The sequence below is a fragment of the Vanessa cardui genome, chromosome 2 (assembly GCF_905220365.1).
Source record: "Vanessa cardui chromosome 2, ilVanCard2.1, whole genome shotgun sequence".
In the NCBI taxonomy this organism is placed as follows: Eukaryota; Metazoa; Arthropoda; class Insecta; order Lepidoptera; family Nymphalidae; genus Vanessa; species Vanessa cardui.
The window spans coordinates 6,455,099-6,477,083 of NC_061124.1; the positions used below are offsets into that span (position 1 = coordinate 6,455,099).

At 31.8% G+C, this 21,985-nt stretch overlaps 1 protein-coding gene across 2 annotated transcripts in view; it reads left to right on the forward strand.

Annotated features, from left to right (window-relative positions):
- The window catches only part of LOC124539660 (b(0,+)-type amino acid transporter 1-like), a 30,935-nt gene extending 10,525 nt beyond the window's left edge, over positions 1–20,410 (forward strand). The window contains exons 1-13 of one of the 2 annotated variants that reach the window (XM_047116969.1): positions 727–1,253; positions 7,295–7,404; positions 9,051–9,147; positions 12,385–12,486; positions 12,962–13,068; positions 13,166–13,301; positions 13,660–13,785; positions 14,092–14,239; positions 14,492–14,719; positions 15,971–16,067; positions 16,539–16,688; positions 17,678–17,846; positions 18,471–20,410. In XM_047116969.1, the coding sequence (XP_046972925.1) occupies positions 1,124–1,253; positions 7,295–7,404; positions 9,051–9,147; positions 12,385–12,486; positions 12,962–13,068; positions 13,166–13,301; positions 13,660–13,785; positions 14,092–14,239; positions 14,492–14,719; positions 15,971–16,067; positions 16,539–16,688; positions 17,678–17,846; positions 18,471–18,538 (1,668 nt within the window). In that variant the 5' untranslated portion in view covers positions 727–1,123 and the 3' untranslated portion in view covers positions 18,539–20,410. Of the gene's footprint in view, positions 1–726; positions 1,254–7,294; positions 7,405–9,050; positions 9,148–12,384; positions 12,487–12,961; positions 13,069–13,165; positions 13,302–13,659; positions 13,786–14,091; positions 14,240–14,491; positions 14,720–15,970; positions 16,068–16,538; positions 16,689–17,677; positions 17,847–18,470 lie in introns of those variants that run through there. The other variant, XM_047116979.1, reaches the window with a different exon arrangement.
- Positions 20,411–21,985: the final 1,575 nt, after the last annotated feature.

A 21,985-nucleotide genomic window follows, 5' to 3' on the forward strand; every position in this document is an offset into this window, starting at 1 on the left:
AAACGAGTGCCAAGAACGTTCTTATCAATTGTAAGTGTTGTCTAAAAAAACCCTAATACTACTTATATATAATTATGTACGACTAAGATATAACATGACATAAAAACTTTTGATATGTTAATTAATTCGAATGTGCTTTATTTTGTATGTATTAATTAGAAACTAATATTCTAGGTAGTATTTAATTAAAATATTGGGACAAATATTATATAAATATGTACATACAAATTTACTTGATCAAAAATTACTGTTTTGGATGATAAACCCTACTCTCATGTAAAGGCATAAAGCCTATTAGACTGTAATGATGAATATTTATGTAATAATTTGAATAACAAAATACAAATTTAAAGACATTGTCGTTTAATGAAATCTAATTACAATTTTAATTATATTGTTAAGTGCTATAAAGATTAAAATGTTTCATTAAATTAAAACATTATCATGTTATATATATTTTATGTAAATAGATACTTGAAAATTAATATAAATGATCAAACGATGTAGGTAGTGTGCAGATAAATTTGTATTTTTATCATTAATTCCAGTGTCGAAAGTTTTCAGTAATTATTCCTTATAAATCGTCTATATGTTGGTTGGTAAGTAGATTTTACATTGTAGATTTTAGGGGTCAGGTGTCGAATCTCATCCATTGATCGGCGGGAGGCGGGCGGCTTCCCGCCCACGTGTTGGCTCGCGCTCGGAATAGCCAGTCCGCCCTGAGCCACTGATCGTCCCAGACATTTTTCGTATTTTCAAATATAACACGAGTCAAATAAAAGTGCCTTTTAGTTAACTAAATTAAATATTATATTTTAAGAAATTATTTTAATATTATGCTTTTGTTGGTGTTTCATTTAAGATTTTAGAAGATTTTATGAAATTACCTGCTCAAAAATCATTGTGCTCAATTTGTTATAAGCAATATTAAATAAATATTAGATGAAATATATCGTGAAGTGCTAATAGTACCTTATATTAAACGGTGGTTGTGAAGTGTGGCTTGTGGTTGGGCAGATTTGATCGGAGTCAAATTTTTTAAGTGTTGAAGAGTTTTGGCTCGTTTAGAGGTTGTGTTCTTGGTTGTGGCGCCGGCGCTGTGGAGGGGTCGCAGCGTGACCGTATGTGCGATGCGATGCGCGACACACTAGCGTCATTGCTGCGTAGCTCAGTCCGTGCGCAGGCGCATGCAGAAAACGCGGACAAATTACACAATGGCGCTATTACTCCTGTTTTGGTCTTCCCAAATGAAGGTTTATTTTTCGTTCCTGTCTACTAAAATAATCTACTTCACATTTGCGCATATAGTATTTACGAATTAAAATTTCTTATTCTTATTTATTCTATTCCTTGCCTAAAAATAGAATTAAAAATAAAATAATGGAATAATTTCTCTCATTACAATCAAAGAATTAAAATGATACGAAACATTTTATATACTAAAAAAAGAAGTTAAGAAGTACATACACTGTTCGGTGATATGAATATGACACATTTTTTAATTCATCTAGATTCTAGAAGTATTTTGATAGCTAAGTCAGACTTTACTCAACGGAAGAATTTACTCAACTTTCTTTACGTACATCATAAAGTATATTGTTATAAATTTTTATCTTCATTTTTTCTAATATTATATGAGAGAGACAAAACCTACGCGAAACTGTTCAAATGTCATCTACATTTTGTATACCTATTAAAATAGTTTCTAAAATATTATTGATGATATTGAAAAGCACCTATTTATCAAAATAGTTATTTTTTATGATTATTAATCTGTACAGGATATTATTTTAGGTATATAAATAAAAAAACTCATTATGGTTTATACTGAAATAATGAATTAAATTTTGAAGAAAAAGCAAACGTTTCCATTGATCTGTTTTTCTCATACTAATGGTAAAAATAATAAATTAACAATCTTAATAAAGAGTATGGTGAGGTATGGTATTTTCTGTAAAAGGTACATTTATTTATATAAATAAATATTTGAAATGGCAATTTTAATAATACATACTAAAGAGTTAATTTTTTGGCTTTAATTTGTGTGAGTTCATATTTTATAAAGTTAGCGACTGAGATAAGTTTTCCATTACGATCATTAATTATACACCTTCTATCATTTCTTCCATTGAAGAAATTTTTAATCTGTTTTTATTTTATTTTATGTAACACAGGTATTTTGTCAAATTATAAGTAGATTGATTATTTATATTATTAGTAAAATTGGTTATAATAGTAATCAATATTTAATTAAGTAAATGTATAGTGTCTGTTTAAAAAATGTGGCTCTTACGTCGGTACCTCGAAAGTAATGAGGTAATGTCTGTGTAATTTTTTTTTGTTTATTTTTTTGCAAAGTCGAGGGCGGTTTAAATAAAAAGTGTTTTATATTTTACTAAAACACATTAATCAACCGGAAACATTTTTTAATTTAGAATAATAAGAAGATAAAAATGTTGTAATACCCACATTTTTATTTACCAAAATCGTTGACGACACATAAAAACCCTTAACAATTTATCAAAAAAATTATAACAATTAGAACAGCGATGATGTTATATCTAGTATTTATTCAGTCTGAGTCAAGTGATACATTCCTCAGTTAACGATTGTGTGATTTATTATATAAACTTTTCGTAGGTCGTACGTAGAGGGTATTATTCCGGTAACCGGCACGTGACGGTCGTGTTGCGTCATTTAGCAAAACCGATACTGCAGATGAAGATACGAAACGTTACAATATATTGTTAACATTTACAATAGTTTAATGAAAGCTTAAAGTACGAATCAATACTTATAACTTCATTCCCAATGTTACTTTACATACACGATGTTTACTGAATTATTTTGAAAGCAATATCGTATTATAGGTTTATTTGCATGAATGAATTTTACGCAATGGTTAGCTTGAAATATATTAATACCATCGGCTAAGTGCCCACTAATATCATAAGTAGGGCAAGTGCGTTATCCAGATTTATGTTTTCGTTAACATTTGCAATGTAAATGACAAAATATATAGAGTTGTTTGTGAGAGTGATATCTCTACTCATATTAGAAACACGAAAGTATGTTTATTGATTTGCCCTTCATTCACTCAGTGTCGGAACGATGGATCAATGGATCTGTGTTACTATACATATATATAGGCACCTAATCGTAGGTAGAGGGTTAGGGGCTTCTTTGTATTCTATAAAATGACTAGCAGTATTTACTTTTAATCGCAGCATAATCGTTCATTATGGTTTAATTATTATTTTTATTAATATATATTATTCTATAAACTATAAGATATGTATTACTGAATTGGAATGGTATGATAGAATCCATTTCAGTCCCTCTCCATTCAAACGAAAGGAGGGTTTATGCCTAGTTATCCTTAGGACTTGCGAAATAAAACTTACGAAAAAAAACAATTGAAATCTAATACATAAAAACGCTGACGTATAATTAATATAAATTTCTTGAAATCGTTCTAATTATATAGAGTGGTATACGTGATGTACACGTAGTAGACTATGTATGTACGTACGTATGTTTTGATTACGTCGCGTCCGGCGTGTTGAGTGACTTAGTGGCTACAGATGTGTCATCAAATTGAAACTTGACCGGTGTGGAAACAAATGTAGCTGATATCAATTCTCTTTGACCGCTATTTATTTTGCAAATTTAACACATTTAGTCAAATCGAAATATTTGCTTGAGCAATCTTGCTCCACATTACATACGCAAACACTATAATAAACATAAATTTGTGTCGAAGTTTTAGATGTGTTATTTTTTTTATTAAACAAATTGATTTAACAAATTATCATTATTTAATACCAAAAAAAAGGTTTCTTTAGTCAAAAAACGAAAGTAATTTTAGGAAATATAAACCATTGATAAAGCTCAAATTTTACTGGGCAATAGATATTTGTCAGTCTACCCGTGACCACGAACGCTGTTAAGTGCTCGAAACGTCGGGATGATATAAAAAAAAAACAATTAATATACGCGATTTAAATCCGTTAAAACTAGTTTTATTTCAATAGATATTTGTGCCAGTCTTCAGGTTTGAAGAGAGAGTCAGCCATGTAACCAAAGTAATAATAAAACCATAGCATATAAGGTGTCCTTAACGTAACGTTTAGGGTTGAGTCCTTTGAGTTTATGATTTAATCAAACTTGATACGGTACTGATAGAAATTAGAAAAAGAATATTACAGTCTAAAAAAGTCCCACTCTTGACTTATATATTTTAATCATAATATTAACTAACAAAAATATTATCGTCGAATAAAAAATATCGTATTCTTATGCAAGACTTTAAAAAAATCTTCCGTATTAATACAATTACTGCGGCTAAAATAATAAGTATCCAAATAAAAAAAAAACTATTTATACGTAAGATTTTTTCCAAATAACAAATTAATTGGTATTAATTGGCCACATCTACTACAATTTAAATAACTTTGACATGTAAAGGTGACCTGCTTAGCCACGCCAACAAAGCTGTTTGTAAATAAGATCTTGAAAAAAATAATTATAGAAACCTAATTTAATTCGTTCTTCGTATATATCTGAGGAATGCGCATACAAACAAGTTGCAAGGCCACATTTCATAGTACCGACCAAACTATTACAACTTTTTACAATATATCTTAGCGCGGTTTCAGTCGCGGTAAACCTTACTGCTACGCCCTTGTGGTTCGTAGCTGATATTATTCTCCTTATTAAATAATCTAAATAGAATTAATATATCTGGTATCGGAGAGAGTATCGTCTAAATAAACAACTATACCCTTCAGCTTTATTATAGTAGTTTCAATATTCAACAACAACAATTTCCCACTGCTGAGCCTCCTCGCCTTTGAGAAGAAGCTTTGGAACATATTCCACCACGCTGTTCGAATGCGGTGGAATACACATCTGGCAGAATATATATGAAATTATACACATGCAGGTTTCCTCACGATGTTTTCCTTCGCCGCTGAGCTCGAGATGAATTTACACAAATTAAGCACATGAGTATTCAGCGGTGCATACCTGGGTTTGAACCTGCAATCATCGGTTAAGATGCATGGGTTAGGTTAACACTGGGCCATTTTGGTTTTAATATACAATATTTAAAAATAATTAATGCAGGCGTTCTTACTCTGTGAGGACAATGGGTTGCTGCACAATATTTAAAGTAATTAATCTACGTTGTCATAGTCACCTGTACTACATAGTAGTGCATTTATGAGGAGCTCGATCACGAAGCCGTACGATCTAGTCTCGAAATTATAAGTGATTTCAATAACGATCAGCCTTCAATGATGTTATGCAATCGTGGTAGCTTTATCATTGGCGCAATGTGCTTTTTTCATTCGTTTCATTTAATTCCGAATATCGATTTTGTGAAGATACTCTAAGGATATATTTAAATATGAATGGCTATTTGATTTCATCCTATGCACAGTTTGTTAGTTTTTTTTCTTAATCTCTTGATCTTACTTTTTATGGTTTATTATTTATACATAACATTCAACTCGATCGATTTTTTTTAGTCAATGGAGCTACTTTTAACTTTTTAACGGAAATATTCATTTTTTTTTCTGGGTCTTATTTCATGAATAATGCAAATATTTGCAAGTAATATTACCAAAAGTAATTGAACACATAAATAATTGAATATTTCTCCCTTTCTATATATAAATGTAAAAAATAAAATAGCAATAATATAAACTACACATTATATATTGAATGAAAATTTCCACAATTGCACAAAATATGCTAACTGCGAGGTAGTAAAAAAGTAAAACTACAACATTTTTTTCATTTAGCTACAATACATACAAATATAATAATTAGATCATCTAAAGTTACCTCTTTTGTAGAATGAGAATATGAGTATTTAGAGAAACTAAGGAAATGTTTGAGCTTCATTATAATTAGTGATACGATGAATTCTGTTTAAATTATAAAGTTTATTTCAATCTAGAATCATTTTATAAATTGAATTTTTAGCTTTTATGTTCGACGTACCTGCTGTTATTTCACATACATCATTGTTTGGCTCAAGGTTTAATACAAATCCATAGGTTTTTTTAAAAAAAAAGACGAGTATTGAAATTTCGTGGAAAAAAATAATAATTTAGTAAATATTATTTTATGTACGGTTACCTCTTTAGATTCTTTATGCTATAACTTTTTATATTATGTAACGGGGAAATAGGAAATCTTGAAAAAAAAAATGGATTGCGGTTATTTCAGTAAATAGAATAGTACTTAATGTTATCATAAAATTAACGTTACAATGTTGCCACTAATACAAAAAAAATGATTTAATATGAGTTTAATTATGATTTTATAGCTTGAATTAACACTACTGCGAAGTCTCTGATTTTGTATCTTATTTTCGGTGTGTCACGGACAAGTGCGAACATAATTAATTATTGTTTTAAAATTATCGAACGAAACACCTCTGGGAGGTCTTCGATAGTTGGCAGACGTTTTGTAATTCGTACGTTCTCATCTCGCGAAGCTATTATCAAAGAATTTATAAACATCGAAACGATTGTACTTGTCACAGTACATCAACTTATTTTGGGGTAAAAAATTCTAAAAACTTTTGTAACGTGTAAGTGGTATAAATTCGATACTGAATTATACGATACATTTAACAAGAAATTGTAGTAATTACAGCAGTGCATGTATTAAATTTTAAACTGCGTTCATTAAAAAGTTTTATTTTACAAGCTAGAGAGGTTTTATTTTGGTTTCGATGTTTTGGTAGACTTTTATATAGATAGTTAGTACAGACTGTACACTTAGGTAATATACTAATATGTATTATTTACGAGTCTAAAATATAAGCTTTCTTATTTTTAGAAGTTAGTTAAAAAGATCGGTTTTCCATTAATGAAACATATATGGACAATAAAACTCCAAATTATAGTATAATTGTGCGCAATAAAAGTTTAATTTTAATAAAAAAATCTTTTTTGAATTTGTAAAGTGAAGTAAACAGCCTATTAAATATCCCACAGCTCGGCTAAGACCTTCTCATGTTTTCACGCTATGATATCTAAATACCAAAATGTAACATTTGTACATATATCTGGATAATTAGTAAAGGCCTTTTTCTTAATTTATAAATAATTTTCTAATTAAATATTTATCAATAAATAAATAAATTCTTATGCTTCCTTTATATTGTTACTTATTTATTAATCACCGCCTTCTTTTGCTTTTCTGATTAGCCTAAAGGTAATAAATAAAATAAAAGGTTAAGATGACAATAGAATTACAATGTGTGGTTTTGTTGTAGGGAGCACACGCGAAGGCGGATTGGTGTGGCGCGGGTGCGCCGCCAACTGCGACGCCGAAGACGGCACGGCGGGAACACTCACCGACGGCAACGCCAACCCAGGAGACAAGGTACAGGTCGTATATTTAATATGACATTCAATCTTTCCTAACATAAGGGCCTCACTGAAAAAGCTACAACGCCAATATAACTTAAACTTGAAGAAGCAAGCTCTTTTAGGAGATGATATATAACATTGTTTAAGAAGCTGCGTTTCGTAATCTTACCCGCTTTAAATTTAGAGTATGGGCGTGACAAACGTGAATTTAATGTTTCTGTTTTCATGATTATTTAGTTAAAACACGTAACATATAAATATCTTGTCTGGTATTTAAATCGAGGATTTCAATATTATCTTCAATGGCTTGGATCAATGTTATTTCCTGCTATTCTCTATAAATTCCCGATAAATCTTTCTATTTAAAGCTACACAAACGCAAGCGGTAAAAAATATAATTTTGTGTTAGACGCATGTTCCTACGTTACGAACGTTAATTTCGTGTGAGTTATTTAAATAAATTTAAAGAGCGGGTGTGTCAATATAAAGTTACGTAAAATATCTGTAATAATAATTATGTTTAGACTTTCTGCTTACTTTGAGGAGATTAATTTCTTCCTTTATAAAATTCACTTATATATTTTTTCAAAATGTGTACAATATAAATCTGTATAACTGGCGTATCCGTATGTTAAATAAAATGTAAAATAATAATGTGTAATTAGCTATGATAGTTTGTTGAATTTGTCTCCAGTCTGGAAACGTTTCGATTCGTTAGAGAGTTAGTTCAAAGATAGGTAAGGGGTAAGCAAAAGCAGAATGTCTACCCAACTTGTTATCGAGAAGATATCTGCGAATAAGGAGATTATTTTTTGGGTGAACATTTTGGTGGTTAGAGGGTTGATAAGGTATGAGTGATTATATTTATATAAAAGTAGGATCTAAAGTTAAAAGGATGTTGAATTGGTTTTATAAGCTTTGGTAAATAATGTGGGTATGTGGATACGTGAATTGGTGAAATGATATCAGGTATATCATAATTAACACCGGTTCAGAGGTTGTTTATTTTTACCAATTTTACTTTATTCACCCTGGATAAGAGGAATCCGTTGATACAAATAGCGGTTAATTAATTTACGAACTTTGTCCGACTATCATACGGACTATCATAATCGGATTTTGTGGGATTAGACGTAGAAACTAATTGATTTAATGTATTAACAAGTATGATTAATGCATAGCAAGCTCAGTCCAAGGTAACCCAACTTGAAAGGAATGTTTTACATTTAGGAGCAGTATTAAGTAATTCATATAAAAAGAAATGTTTCATAAAATCCAAATTAACCTATGTTTAAGATGCAAATTGATGCAAATTGGTGAAAACCTGTCATTTGCTCTTAAACAGTAATTTATTGTTAACTTATCTGTAATACAATATTCAGTAGACAAAGAAAATGTATTGCTAATTTGTCTGTATATATATTATGAGTAAAATACTTTATTGTGTATTTAAGGCCATGTGGTAAAAAATCGAAGGTTGAAGTTATAGTGATGTTGTCTGTGTTATTTGTGTTTATGTTCCTACATGAAACACAACAAAGTACGTATAATAACGATTTCATGTTAACTTAAAATGTAATTCTTAAATTACTAAGAAATAAATATTATTACATGATATTGTTTATTCTTATAGAGTTAGTTCTAATTCATAATTTACAGCTGGAGGGGTCGGACGCAGCTCCGGACGACCCTGTTCACCTCAAGAGACGGGTGGGACTCTTCAGTGGGGTGGCTCTAATCGTCGGCACTATGATTGGTAAGAATCCTTACATCTATAAAAATGGGCACAGATAAAACAGTTCAATTCCTTTTTTCTGTTTGAAAATATATTTTTTATTTTATTTTAGTTGCCAGTAATATGAACGAACTTTAGTGTTACCATATAAATAATAATGATTGGTATAAAAAAAGGTCGTGAAAACAATTTTATATTGTAGGCTATGTACATATGTACCTGCATGGTACTGGTATATATTTAATTCCATTAAGTTTTGACGCAGATATACCATTAGCATAACATCTGTTTGATAAACGTGTTACAAAGAATAACATTACATACGTCGATTTCGCACCAGACGAACAAAAAATATTTATATAAAAACGTTGCAGCAATTTATACTCGTCATTTGTAGAGTCGCCATTCGATCGGTGTTTAGTCTGACATCGACCATGTACATTGATGATAAAACATAAGTAGTTTTTTTTTTTAATAAAAACGATTTTTTTTTAAACTTATTTCCATGACACGTCTTGATAATGCCAATAGCAATGGTCTTGGTAAATAATGCTATTCCAATGAAATAACCATAATTATATTGAAGATTGCAATTATTTACTCTATTATAAGCGCTTAAGGAAATAATATTTATGTATTTTTCTGTTAATGTTTTCTTTGAAGACTAAGGTTTGTCTCTTGTCTAATTGTTGCTTAGTGTATATTTTCAAGACCATCTGTCAACCTTGAGTACAGTAATTTAGTAAGCGTTGCACCCACTTTTTCTACCTTTAAATAAAATTAGTAATCTAGTTTTTTTACAAATTAGTTGTAATATAGCATGAGTTAAATTGTTCTGTAACTTTAGTGATAAAAAGAAGGTTTAACAAAAAGGTCACATAATACATTCGTTTATAAAAAAAATGGATATTCGAAATAGTTTTACATTCAATTTATCTTGTAAAATGTCAATTTCATCGAGTCAATTACAGCGCTTGTACGAGCATAATCTGATTCTATTTTATTTAATCTCTTAATTAATTTATCGGGATTTAAATACTGTTGTGACTTTATCGTGTGGAGTCAATAAGTGTAGCAAGCAATTTATTTTTATTTTCACTATACACCAGAGCTAATAACATTGTAAAAAATATTAGTAATTCAATATTACTAGTAACAAATGCTGAAAATAGAACAAGTTTTATACGCGGATAATCTTTAAAGCAGAGAATAAAATCTAAAGTACATCTTACCCTGATTCCCACCCTCTGAAAGGGGTATTAAAAGATTAAACTTCAAAATTATAGGAAGAATTTTATCATTCTTTTTTTCGTTTTTCTTTAGACATTAAGGCCACAGATTTAAATCTTTGATTAAGACAAAATTATTTTGTTTACGTATTATTATGAATGTAGGTCGTCCTCGTGTCATAATTAAAAACATTCTTTAAATGAAACAATCTATCTTAAGTAAAAATAATATGTCTTTTCATCAATCATCATCATGCCTTACAATTCAATTCCAAGTACAATAGCAGTTATTATACTTGCAATATGATAATTGTGACGCTCGCAATCTGATACGACACCTCAGATATTTAAATAGTCACTCCTTTTAACGCTTAGTAAGTTAATGTATAATATACATAGGTACATGCATGCTTGCATGAGAGGTCAAGGATAAATGTATAAAGGATACAAAATATTGATTCATTGTCACTTGTTATGTAACTAGCGATCCGCCCCGACTTCGCACGCGTGCAATGTTTTGATAAAGAAAATTGTATGATATAAATTTAAATTTACCTTATAACTCAGGAATAGTGTAGCTTTATGTCACTGAAGTAATCTTAGAATTCAATCTTCACTTTCGAAGGTTATACCTTACATACAAACTAATTTAACGCTACATAACGATTATTATTGCATAGTATAAAACAAAGTCGCTTACCGCTGTTTGTCCATATGTATGCTTAGATCTCTAACATTACGCAACGGATTTTGATGCGGTTATTTTAATAGATAGAGTGATTCGAGTAAAAGCTTCGGATGAGTTGGTATTTGTATATAATACATGTACAATACAGTAAAGATACTGATATTAATTTGAGAAATTTCTCATATTATGATGTAAATAAACAAATTCTGTAGAATTATATTTATTATAAGAATTGAACCCGTGCGAAGCTGGGGCGGGCATTGCTAGTAGATTTTTGCTTTAAAGTGTACAAGGGCATTTTTATATTGGAATAGTCTCATTCGATATATAACTTTAGCATTGGATGCTAATCTATACAGTGGACTATATATAGGTAGATTGTATGGTTTAGCGCGCTAATCCGAATTGAATTCCCAACTTGGATAGTCCGTTTTTTATTAAGTAATCTAGTAAACTGTATGAATAATAAATTAATAAATGGAAATCAAATACATACGTACTTCTATAGCAGGTCAATGCAGGTATAACTACGGGGCAGAACTAGTAATTATATTTATAAAATATCGTACAATAGGTTGCAGTATTGAATAATGAAGTGCGTAATTTGTGTTTACAATATTCACCTCGTGCTCGGCGCTGAAGGAAAACATCGTGAAGAAATCTACGCGTGCCGGATGAAATTCTTTCACATATATCGACCACGTGTATTGGAGCAGCATAGTGACATTAGTTCTAAACTTTCTCCTCAAAAAACGGCAAAGCCCAGAAGTGGGATATTCACAAGCTGTTTGCTTACTTTTTTTTCTTTTATAATGACGACCTCTGTGGTCGAGTAGTGTGTACACCGGTTTTTATAAGTAGGCCCGACCGAGTTGATGTAGAAAAAGTTCATAACTTTTCTATGTTGTCTTGGGTCTGGGTGTTTGTGATACCGTTGTTACTTCTGATTTTCCATAACACGAGTTTTTTAGCTTCTTACATTGAGATCAGAGTAAAGTATGTGATGTTGTCTCATATTAAAAAAATATTTAAACCAAGATCTGAACCAAAGTAATGTGTTAGTATGAACGATATTACTGTGGTGGTAAAGTAAAACATTGTGATGACATCTGCATGTGTAGGTAGACATATTAGTATAAACTATAAACCAATCTGCAAATTAATGGCGATGAATAAGACTATATGTTTCTGCTTAATAAAATATTCGTATTCGGTAAGCGTTTATTCATTACGTTGATATGGAAAATAGACTGGGAAAATATAAGGCTCATGAATTAAAGAAGTAATTACAGATAGAATACTTTAGAATATTTTTTTCTAATCAGTATTGTTTTGTCAAAGGTTCTGGAATATTCGTGTCGCCCTCTGGGCTTTTGGAGCGCACGGGCTCAGTGGGCATAAGCTTCATCATTTGGATGGCGTGTGGCCTACTCTCCCTGCTCGGTAAATTTCAAATACTAACAGTTTTTAGTAGCCATTGCTTGCACATTTTTCTTATCCTTCTAGACTTTGTGTATATGTATTAAATAACTATTTAAGTTATATTATTTTATACACTATTTTCTATACTATTATATTATCTATCTCTTATACTATTGCATTCATCTATGTATATGTATAGAATAATAATTGATGTTCTTGTATATTACATTGCTCACCACTCTTACTTTCTATTCACTTTACCTCAAGCGCATTAGGTTGTATGGGAGAATCGCAACTTAGCGATAAGACCATATTGTTCATCTTCAATATTTTAAAGCATTTATAAATTTGTACTATAGAATAACACTTCTAAGACTCCAGTAAATTCCTACAAAAACGCATTCCGACGCATGTATTATGTAGGTGTTTTAATTCCCAAGGATGCTTTATAAACTTTTTAAAACAGTAAGTACAATTCACACAATAATATGTACAGGAGCGCTCGCATACGCGGAGCTAGGAACGATGAATACATCATCCGGTGCTGAGTACGCGTATTTTATGGACGCTTTCGGAGGACCTCCTGCATTTTTATTTTCATGGGTAACGAATTATGCCTTTTATATATTTCTAACATTTTCCTACGAAACAATCACCAAACATTCAAATATAAAAATATGTGTTTTTCTTTGCGTTTTAGGTCTCGACTTTAGTACTGAAACCATCTCAAATGGCTATCATCTGCCTCAGCTTCGCAAAATATGCTGTAGAGCCGTTCGTGTCTGAGTGCGAACCACCAAACGCTCTCGTCAAGCTAGTGGCCGTCATATCTATTGGTAATTAAGAGATTATAGACCATTTTATTGTCATCTTTACAAATAATACCAGCGACGAAAACCCTGCAGAAAAAAAATATCCACATAAAAAGTAGACATGAATAGTATATTTCTAGCAGCCAATTACCCATTTTTTACGGCGAAAATGTTTTTTCCGCTCGACATTTCCACTCATAAAATATTACGAACGTACCGAAACTCGCAAAAACCTAATTTGAGAGTTTTTACGGTCGTTTTCGTGGCTAGAAACGTAATGTAGAGCGTGAAATGTTATTGTTATAAGAAGTGGATATATTTTGTACCTATATTTGTTATTGTAACGAGCATGTTTTATTAATTATACTTTATATATTTCTAGTAATGATTTTGGCGGTCAACTGCTACAGTGTGAACTTAGCGACGAAAGTCCAAAACATCTTCACAGCAGCAAAATTGGTAGCGATTGCAATAATCGTCTGCGGAGGAGCGTACAAATTAATATTAGGTAATACAACACACAAACATTTCACTAAAACACATTCACATATCACATTAATATAATTAAACATCCATTGGGTTATGAATTATCTATTGACAGAATTATCAATTCTCGATTTGACTCAGTTTGTAAAATTAACAATTATTTCGTCATTAAAATCACCGAAATTCTAAAATCGTAACGTTTTTGCTTTCATTCGTTCTATTCATTCGATTATTATCATAATCACGGATTCAATTCATCGATATCTAATCATAAAGGTTAAATATATTTGGGAATAGACTGACAGGAGGTTGTGTCCGTATGGTGCAGGTAATACGCGACATTTACAGGAGCCCAACTTCGCCAGTAGCACGGCGACTCTGGGCAACATCGCCACGGCCTTCTACACGGGCCTGTGGGCCTACGACGGATGGAATAACCTTAACTATGTCACGGAGGAAATTAAAAACCCATCGAAGTAAGTATACCTACATTTTATATATAAGCGTACGTTTCATTGATATTTGAACAACGCGGCACAGGATCGAACATCATCATCATTATCATATCTGCCGAAAGTCCAATGCTGAACATAGGCCTCTCCCAATGACTTCACCCTCATTATTGACAGATATGGGATATTGATGAGATTGGAGTTAGGCTTATTCAACTTCAAATATATTGAAGTATTATTTCGCTTCATTGCATTGAACTCTCTTTTACATTAAAGGAATCTCCCACTGAGCATCATAATCGGCATCCCTCTGGTGACACTTTGCTACGCGCTGGTCAACGTGTCATACTTGGCGGTCATGTCGGTCAGCGAGATGGCTGACAGTGAGGCTGTGGCGGTCACGTTTGGCAACCGACTGCTGGGCCCTCTCGCCTGGCTCATGCCGCTCGCCGTCACCATCTCTACCTTCGGATCAGCTAATGGGACGCTATTCGTTGCGGGGAGGTAGCTACTCGTTAAATAAATAAGTAAATTAAGACTAAAATTAAGCTAGTAACTATATCCTAAAGGGAATAATTATACCTGTCAAATGATTAAATGTAAGTTTTCTTTGTTTTAATTTAATTTAAAGATTAGATTTAATTTAAAGACAATGGTCTTTGATTTTATTATATGTAATTTGATAGTAAGAAAAGCGTAGCAGTAATGTATGTGGAGAGTCAAAGCCAAAATTTATATACCTATTAATAATTTCCTGAAACCTACTTAATGAGTAAGTTGTTAAACTAGATATAATAATTATTCACTTATTTTTATAAAGTACTTAATATGCAAACACTATCAAATAAATCATCCGGGTAGGACCAATAAAACTTATTGGGTTTTCCTTTAGCAGCTCAGCTCAGTTACATACTCGGGTATGAACTGGTGGGTTGATTCTGCGTCTGTCCGCTCCTGTAATATCGGATTTCCGACCCATCAAAGTGTGAGAAAGAGGACATAGAAATTTCACTCATATTTGAACTCTTGTCTACAATATATATCTTAAAGAACTGGCTCGTCTTCGCCCACCATAGTCGATATCAGTCTGCAGTACAATGCCTTCATAATTAAATGTTTTACTTTATACTTGAAATGTTTCAACTTCAAGTGTCTGGTATGTATGTAAGTAACTTTTAAGAATAGCGGCCAATATAAAAAACTCTATTCTAACTACACGGGGAGTTGTATTATATCTCAAGATGTAATATTACTCCAGAATTATGCTTAGTGCATAATGTAGCTGACTTATAAGCAAATGGCATGAAATCTATTTATTGTTCTGAAATAAACATTTACATATAATACAAATAAACTATTATATATTATATCTGTAAGACCCTGCAATTTCTCTCATTGCAATTATTGATTAATTTTTAATGCTATTCAGACGTAAATGTTAACGTTGAATACTATGAATATATATACTATGCTTTCTGCCAAATATATCGCATGATGTCATATTCTTGAATATATATTTTGTTTTATCCGTTTTTGCTTTGAATTCATAAATTTAACGTCGAATGCTTTCGAGTCAAGCTGCTTAATTGCCGGTTAACAGCAATAATTTGGCAAAATTTCCGTATATGTTTCTTACCTATGAATTTCTTTACAGCCCATGACGACTAAAATCGTTGTCGAGCTTTCCCTGTTCCCATTAAATAATGAAAGTGGAACCAAAAGAGTTATTAATAAATAATTGATTTCTTTTAACAGATTGTGTTTTGCGGCATCTCGGGAGGGACACTTGCTGGATATTCTTTCGTATGTACACGTGCGACGTTTCACTCCGGCGCCGGGGCTGATATTCCATGTAAGTATAAAACCTGGCTATGCCGCTTTATTTTGAGTATTTAAAAGTTTAAACTTTCATTGTCTATATATATTATTTTCAACAATTACACAAAAGTTTGTAATAATATTTTTTTACGTATCATTTTGCATTCTTCATTTGAAATATTTGTTATTGCAATAAGTTGTGTCCGTTACGAAAGTGGTTTCAATAAGATACGAAATATACCCGCAATGAAAACCTGACTTATCTAAAACTTGTTGGCATTTCTTCTCTTTACTGTAAGGTGTTTCTAATTAAAGTTTAAATTGTCCTCTTATAAAGCTGAGGTGACCTTTGAGCTTATTCGCTAATTTGCTTGGAAGTATTTTGCTCAATGGCTTTATAAATGAGAGAAGCCACGTTGCAGCGTTACTTTCATTAATGACACTTTGCCTCTATATCACCCAAAAAAAATCGTTGCGATTCATTAAAAAAGTTCTTGTATTCCAGTCCCTGATAGCGGTAGCGATGGTGCTGTATGGTACGATAGACTCGCTGATCGATTTCTTCTCGTTCACTGCCTGGATCTTCTACGGGGGAGCCATGCTCGCTTTGATCGTCATGAGATATACTAAGCCCAATGCGCCCAGACCCTATAAGGTATGCCAAGTATAATTTATATATTTTGAAATACGGTTAATCATAAAACTGAACGCCCTAAACGAAAGGATCTACAATAATGAATAGATATAATTGATTGTGTTTGTGGCAAAATAATGAATTTACTCTCGTTATGAAGAAAATTACGAAGAAACGTGTGTTGAAATAATTTGTGGCACTTATAACTTTAGCTCGTAGTGAAACAATTTATTGATATTTTAAATTAAAAAAATAAGCAAAATGGCATGAAATTATGGCATAATTATAAAAAAAAAAAAAAAAAAAAAAAAAAAAAAAATAATGAAATCATCTGCCAAATAAATATTGCACCAACCAGTAAAGGTGATTGTTTGACACACACGTGGTCCTTACCACGTGTGTCAATCACCACTGATGTTGGTGCCAAACATTTGAAGGGATATTTTGATGACAAGTACTTGGGAGTCGTTATTTATATTATTGATAATATAAAATCAACAAATTATTGTCTAAGTTCTTTAAATTAAGCGAATAGTATTTACGATAGCGTAAATACTATTCGCTGTGTAATACTTAATATCGTAATTTAATATTCCGGTTTCATTATCCTCATATTTATCGACTTCTTTTAAACATGTTGGAAACACCACCGACCATTTTGGCGTCTGATGATAGCGATATTTTTTTTCAGGGTTTAGTTTGGCGGACGAGCATATGGTACCTGATGGTAAGTGGTCACCATCGCCCATAGACAATGACGCTGTAAGAAATTTTAACTATTCCTTACATCGTCAATGTGCCACCAACCTTAGGAACTAAGATATTATGTCCCTTGTGCCTGTAGTTACACTGGCTCACTCACCCTTCAGACCTGAACACAACAAAACTGAGTACTGTTATTTGGCGGTAGAATAACTGATGAGTGGGTGGTACCTACCCAAACGGGCTTGCACAAAGCCCTACCACCAAGTGATATGAATAAATGATAAACAATTTATGTATAATTTCAGGTGCCGATAATAATCCCGTACGTAGTACTCATAGTGTCGGCCTACCTGGTCGTGGCGCCCATCATAGACAAGCCACAGTGGGAGTATCTGTACGCCGGCGGGTTCATCCTCGGCGGTCTGCTGGTGTACTTGCCGTTTGTCAAGTGGGGATATTCGTTACCGTTCATGGGTATGTGTAAATATTAACAGTCTTCGTTAGATCCGAGTTAGCCGAGCCAATAGAATGCCCAATATTCGTCTTTTCTTTTTACTTTTGCGATCAAATTCGGACACGCACTATTTGTACGCTTATGTTTATAAAGATCTACATCATTGTGACAGCTTCGATGAGTTTTATAAAATTATGATAAATTTAATATCAATTAATCCGTAGTGTATCAGCGTAATGAAATTAACTCTAGAACGTCTTCTTACGAGAAGAGGTGATCATTACCTAGCACCGGGGCATTTATTTGCTTTTTCCCCTTTTGTTTTTGTTCTTAGTGATTATTATTTAATTGCGGGTAGGAAGAAAAAAATAATTTTAACATTACCCGTTATTACGTATATTATTGTTGTCGGTTTATTTAAACGTACTTATATAACTTGAATGGTTTACTTTCGGGTGTTTAGAATGTGTATATTTTATCGAATGTAATAATATGTCTATAATTATAATATGTATATAGTTATAATTAGTACTGTACACGCCATGCCGTGTATTTTATTATAATTAATTAGTATACTTTGCGTGTATATTTGTGTAAAATAGATGATTAAGTTAATAATAAAATTATTGTTTTTTTTTTTTCAGATAAGATAACAGTTTTTCTGCAAATGGTGCTGGAGGTGGTGCCGACGTCGACAACTTTCGAATACTAAGTCCGTGCTGGACTATAAAAGGCATTTTTTAAAATTTTCAAACAATTTTTTGGCTATTGTTGTCTTTTCGAAATCGTATTTATGATTCGGCCATTAAATTGAAAAATGTACGGTATAACAAATGACAAGCAATTAAATTTGCAAGGAATCTATAATTATTTATGATACGTTCGGCCAGTTCAGTGTTTCATAAAATTAATTATTTTTTGACTGATATAACAGGTTCCTTATTATACCTTAAAAATAAATATCTACAAAAAATATTATATTATTAACATTGAAAGTTTTATAACGTCGTTGTTTTTGTATTTTTATTTACTTCAAACAGATCTTTGAATGCTTTGAGATCTTTTTTTACTTGTTTACAAAATAGTCACTCGACTTATTAAGTATAGTGCTCCCTTATTTCTATTGTAAGTTCATTCGAATTTTATCTTTGTTTAGTTAAGACATTTCTCATTTCATTAGTTTGCACGAATCATTCCTACGGGCATTTGTGAAGAGATTTCGCCAGGTCGATGTTTCTAGTACAAATATTTTTAAAGGAACTGACATTTTTTTTTAAATATTGCCATATCATTACTGTTTTTTCAGTCGACTAATTTTATTATTATTACAAAATTGTACAAATAGACTTTTATATCATCGCATTCAGTTATGACGATGAAAAATTGCTTTCTGCCAAAGATATTAAAAAAAAATAATCCAAATACAGAAATGTTTTCGCACGTTAGTTTTTTTTATTACATAAAAGTATGTAAAGTTAGAAAACGTTTAACGTTTGTGAAGGTGTGGCAAATCTCTAGGCTCAAAGCCCCTTTCGCATCACTATGAGTGATTGTGCTAAACTCATAGTCTATAGTAATCATCTCATTCGTAGTTAACCTTAGTTTTTATAAGAGTAAGTAATGTTGTGTTTACTTAAATTTATTGTTCTCTTTTGCAATATATTTTAACTGATAAGGGATAGATAGCGAAATATAGTATTTTTTCGTTAAACCTTTTTTTATCTGTTGTGTTACAATACAATCGGTAATACGATTTTTAAATAAAAAGACTATCGGCGAGATGTCAGAAATAAAAACGTTTGTTACGACTTGTACGATAAAGTGAATTATGAATATATTATTATAATATTTAATAGGTAGTTCAAAAAATTAAATTTTTGAAAAAAGAATATTGTAAAAAGCCATCGTTATTCTATCCCATATTTAAAGACTAAAGTGTGGTTTTTGACTAATATTTCTGCGAGTCACGGCCGAACTTTGCGACCGGTAAAAATTGGTCTTATCATTCCTTACTGGGGCAACACTAAGCTGTGACCGCTGTTTTCTTTTTCAATCTATATTTATTTTAAGGAATATTTTTGATAGGTTTTAGTTCAGAAATTATGCAATTAAAACATTTTTATTACAAATAATCGATCAACTGTACAACTTGTTACAATGAAAATGAAATATTAATATTTTCATAAACAGTGTTCGTCTTTTCAAGCAATTCTATTTGTAGATGTCTAATGTTCAGTATAAAAATAGTAGCGTTTAAAAGCCCATTAGATAGCCCGCGATGCTTAAAATCCTATAAATTGCCCCATTTTTAAAGATCTAATTGTGTAGAGTCTACGTATATCAATTACTGTCTATATATATGTTACTTGTAAGAACTTGGGCACACGAGTACACACCTAACGATGTGATATACTGTTATGGGTAAAACTTATGGTTTTATTTTGTGTACAGATAAAATATCAAATACCTATACATACATGAAATAACCTATGTACTTATCTCTTAATAAAGGACAGATTTATTTATTGTTATACACTACCATTGAATTAAATGAAATTTTAAATAAAGACAAATTAAAACCGAATCCGTCGTTTTATTTTTATATAATACTCGAAGAAATGTATTAGGATAATATAAAACTGTGCTGTGGAAAGTATCTAGTTCGTACGTTAATATTATCAGTACAAGACCCCTCCTTATCAACTTACTTTTAATTTATGATGAGAGTAAAACGGTGAAGAAGTCTATCCTTGTTAATAGCATAAACATATCATCACAATCAAAATATATTAATCAAGACTGCTGAATGCGCTTTTTTAGACTGTTTAAAATCATCTAGTTCTCTAACATATATAAAAGGTTGTTGCGCTCAATCGAATATTCAGCTGGAGTTTAGAATCTAAAAAAATAATTCTTTAAAAATAATTGAATATATCATAATACTTGCGACCCAGCCTGGCTACGCACGGGTGCAATGCTGATCTAAATATACTACAGAATTTATTTATTTACGAAATTACAATTGTTAACAAGTGGAACATAGGTACCCAGCTGAGGAGGCATATAATAACAACTCTCAATAATATATTATATCCTGATTTATTTACCTATACTTTATTATTATTATAATGTATTATTTATAATAACGTTATTCGTCATGTTTATTAAATTAACAATAATTTAACCTCACTAGTTCGTCAACTGACTTCCGACTATTTTATTAAATGAGATAGGACGCGCCAATAGAGACGCCATTCTGTTTTTTCAAAATATACCTACCTGTATAACGTTACGCTGCACGAGTATATAAAATTGAGAGTGAGTTAAGTGTTTTATTTCTGAAAACCCACAAGTGTTAACATCTCAGAAGTGGGATAGTGTTAAAAATGTCTGGACCATACGTAAATGGCTTGGGGATACGTAAACGAAAAAATAGCGATTCAAGTTCAACTGAAGAAGAAAATAGTGATTTTTTTTTCTCTAATGACACATGTAAGGAAAACATACGCAAAAAACGTCACGTTGCACCCTGTGACGCTGAAGTCATCCCGAAATTCAGACCAGAAGATACCAACAATAACATTATTGGATGGCTTCACAAAATCGACCAGCTAGGCGACATCTACGGATGGAATCAAACCGATCGAACATTTATTATGCAATTACGGTTGCGAGGCTCTGCTCGAGAATGGTACGACGACCTTGAAAATTATTCTCTCTCTTGGGTCGAATGGAAGGAGATGCTGATGGTTGCATTTCCACGATCGACAGAATACGTAGACAAATTAGAACGCATGTTGGCAAGAAAGAAAGAAGATAAAGAAACTATGACGAAGTATTATCACGAAAAATTATCATTACTGAAGAAATGCAGTATCGTTGGCGGGGATGCAATTTCGTGTATAATACGGGGGTTGCCTCAAGAATTAAGGGCTAATGCTAAGGCATATAGTTGTGATACACCTGAACAACTATACTATGGCTACTTATCTTCGCTAGAGAACTTTCAACGGGTTGATTCAAATGCAACGCGACAATCAACATGGAGAAGAGGTACCAGCAATAACAAACCCGTTTCTACGTCGACTCATCAGCTCCAACCGAAGTTATGCTACGTGTGCCGTCGGGCGGGTCATGAGGCCCGAGACTGCAGGCAGCA